The following is a 2,816-nucleotide window of genomic DNA, read 5'->3' as shown; positions in this document are numbered from 1 at the left end:
GGAAGAGCAGGACGCGTCGTAATCGTAGATTGAGGATGATGGTCGGGAAGGTCTTTCTGAAAATAAATTATCTATCGAATCACTGGAATACTTTGTGGATGCTTGACGCGTATCGATATCAATATTTATTTTATCGTCAAAATTTTTAGGTAATTTTAAAACAGTTTGAAAATTCTCGTCCATTATTTTTTCTTCATCTCCGATACAATTACTTGTCGTTTTTGCTGAAATTTCCAATATGTCATAATCTTCTAATTTTAAAGTCATTTCTGTACTTGAAGTCTGTTTGCATTCGTTGATTGGAAGTTTCTTGCTCTTATCGGAATATTCATCTTCAACATTGCTTTCAGCATGCGTAATAGATTTCGCATGAAGTGGAACATCTTCTAATATCGGCGTTTTATCTTCAATCGCTGTTGAATCAATATCTGTTTTTGAATTTGTCAAGCCTATCAGATCACAGGAAATTCCCGCATCTTTACAAATAGCATTGTAATATAGCGTATTGCATTCGGTTTCAACGACGTTGTTACAACTTGGTGATGACTGTGTTGTAACATGAGTAAGTTTTAAAATTTTCGTTGAATCAAGGCCCTCTTCTGTTTGCGTGTTGATTGATTTCCCAAAAGACTGATTGAAAGATTGATTCGACTCATCAAAATGTTTATTTTTGATCAAATGTGCTTCGCCGTTTTGCGACATTTCCGCGGAAGCGTCACGATTTGATAGCGCTTGGAATTCGCTGTCACTTTCTTTGTTATTAAACACGTCATTATTAGACACTATCTTCGCGGCATTATCTTCTACATCTTCGTTCTCTTTTACGCCGTTGATGATTTCTTTCAACGCGTAGATTACTTCCGAAGGTCTGGATCTTCTGCTGTAAATCACGGCGGATTCGGTACGACTCTGCTCATTCCAATTCCGCGATGATACTCTCGGTGTAATCGTTTGCCAATGACGCGAGTTCGATTTCAAACTCGATCTCGATCTCGAGCTTGTCGGATTCGCTTCGTTGCTATTATTCGAAGTCTTTGAATCAACTTTGGTAGTCGAGCGTCTTCTTTTCGGTAGCGTTCCTCTGCTTTGTAGTCGCTGTTGTTGTTTCGCTTCTCTATAAAAGTATAAAATTGTTATGTAAATATTATTTAAATATTTGAAAATATATAAAATTTTCCTTACGCAAGATGTTCGCAAATTTTCGTTACGCGATTTGCGCGAGGATCTCGGTTCTCCTTCATCAACATCTTGGACTGATTTACAGATATCGATGTGCTCGTAGACTCGCTATTGAGTATCCTAAAATTGATCACCGTTATATATATATATATATATATATATTTTCTTGCACACATACATATATATATATATATATATATATATATATATATATATACATAACATATACATACATACATACGTGTATATATATGTATATCGCATACACAATCTTTTATATAAAAATTATAAATTTAGAATCGTGCAAAAAAACGAGCAAAAGATTTCACGATTTAGAATGTAAGGATAAAAGATGAGAAAACAAAAATTTATAATGGCTTTAAAATTTTGCAGTGATAAAAAGCTCAGGAATATCATATTTATTAGGAATTGCATAGAATGTTCCTGTGTAAAAGTTTGTTAGTTCCCTTCCAACTTCCAAGAGACAATCTGTACATACAAGATGATGCATTTTGCATACGCAGAAAACATACAATTCCGCAAATATTTCTTTATATAAAAGAGGAAATAGTTAAAAAGATATATTACTCGACATGTTCAATCGACGAATATTTATTCTCTGTCGAAGCGATGGATTTTTTGGTAGATCGAGACGGTTTCTGCGACGCCGGTTGCGTTAAAGACGTTGTGCTCTTTATAATCGAGGATTTAGTGACGCCGGGTGGTCTCCAAACTCGTTGATTGGTGAAAATGAGATTCTTTTGAAAAGTATCTTTTTTTCGGGTTGACACAGCGCAGTTCACAACTGATCTGTCATCCTTATCCCGCGAATTATCGACATGTCTCATGAACTTAGAGTTTCGGGAACTTTGTAAATCAACGTTATACGTACGATCGACATTAACGTGCGTCGTGACATCGTAACGTTTTGTTTCAGCTTTTCTGATTGCCCAAGTTTTCCGATTTTCGCGACGAAATGCGTACTTACGATCCGTCGTGGCATCATTTACACTCATCGACACACTTTGCCGATGAATTCGAGTCTCGAACGTAAAGCAATTCTCGTTCGAGACATTCTCCGCAAGCCTTTCTCTAGGTTCACTCGGTCTCGATCTGCGATGAAGGACTTTGACTTTGCGATGCGAGTTCGCGAATTTTTTTTCCTCGTCACTTGTCTGTGATTGATGTGCGATGTCTATGATCGTGCGATCTTTAATATCATCGCGAATTTCAGTATTACTTTGAAGACACGAGGACAAGTAGCTATCTGTATGTCTCATTTTTTCGAGAAGATGAACGCGCGAGTCTTCCACTCGCTTTTCAGGCTGATCAACTTTCGCCGGCTCGCCACGAGAAACCACCGATTTAGCCGGACTTGCCGCGCATTTTTTCATATCTCGGGAGACGTCTTTGATCAAATCGCTCGGAAGAAAAACGAGCGAATTCTCCGCGCATTCACAGACCATTCTCGTCAATTCGCTATCCTGACGAGAAACGGACGCACGATGATGATACCTCTTCTCCCGTTTGAGGACCGTCCTTAAGGCCTGCATGCTCTTACTTTGCTTCGTAACGCTGCGTCTCTTGTAAATTCCGCTCAATCTGCTGTAGATGACATTTTTTTGCAATTTCTTCGA

General features: G+C 38.1%; 1 protein-coding gene across 1 annotated transcript in view; it reads right to left on the bottom strand.

The window, feature by feature from the left end:
• LOC115236300 overlaps window positions 1-2,816 on the bottom strand; it is a 5,165-nt gene that overhangs the window by 884 nt on the left and 1,465 nt on the right. Inside the window, exons 2-4 of the mRNA XM_029808658.1 lie at window positions 1,768-2,816; window positions 1,183-1,299; window positions 7-1,114 (exon numbers count right to left, since the gene is read on the bottom strand). The exon at window positions 1,768-2,816 is cut by the window's right edge and continues 318 nt beyond it. Of these exons, the coding sequence (XP_029664518.1) occupies window positions 7-1,114; window positions 1,183-1,299; window positions 1,768-2,816 (2,274 nt within the window). The remainder of the gene's footprint in view (window positions 1-6; window positions 1,115-1,182; window positions 1,300-1,767) is intronic.

This window comes from Formica exsecta, unplaced genomic scaffold (genome assembly GCF_003651465.1).
Source record: "Formica exsecta isolate Colony F162 unplaced genomic scaffold, ASM365146v1 scaffold247, whole genome shotgun sequence".
NCBI lineage: Eukaryota > Metazoa > Arthropoda > Insecta > Hymenoptera > Formicidae > Formica > Formica exsecta.
This window is presented reverse-complemented; position numbering and strand designations above follow the sequence as displayed.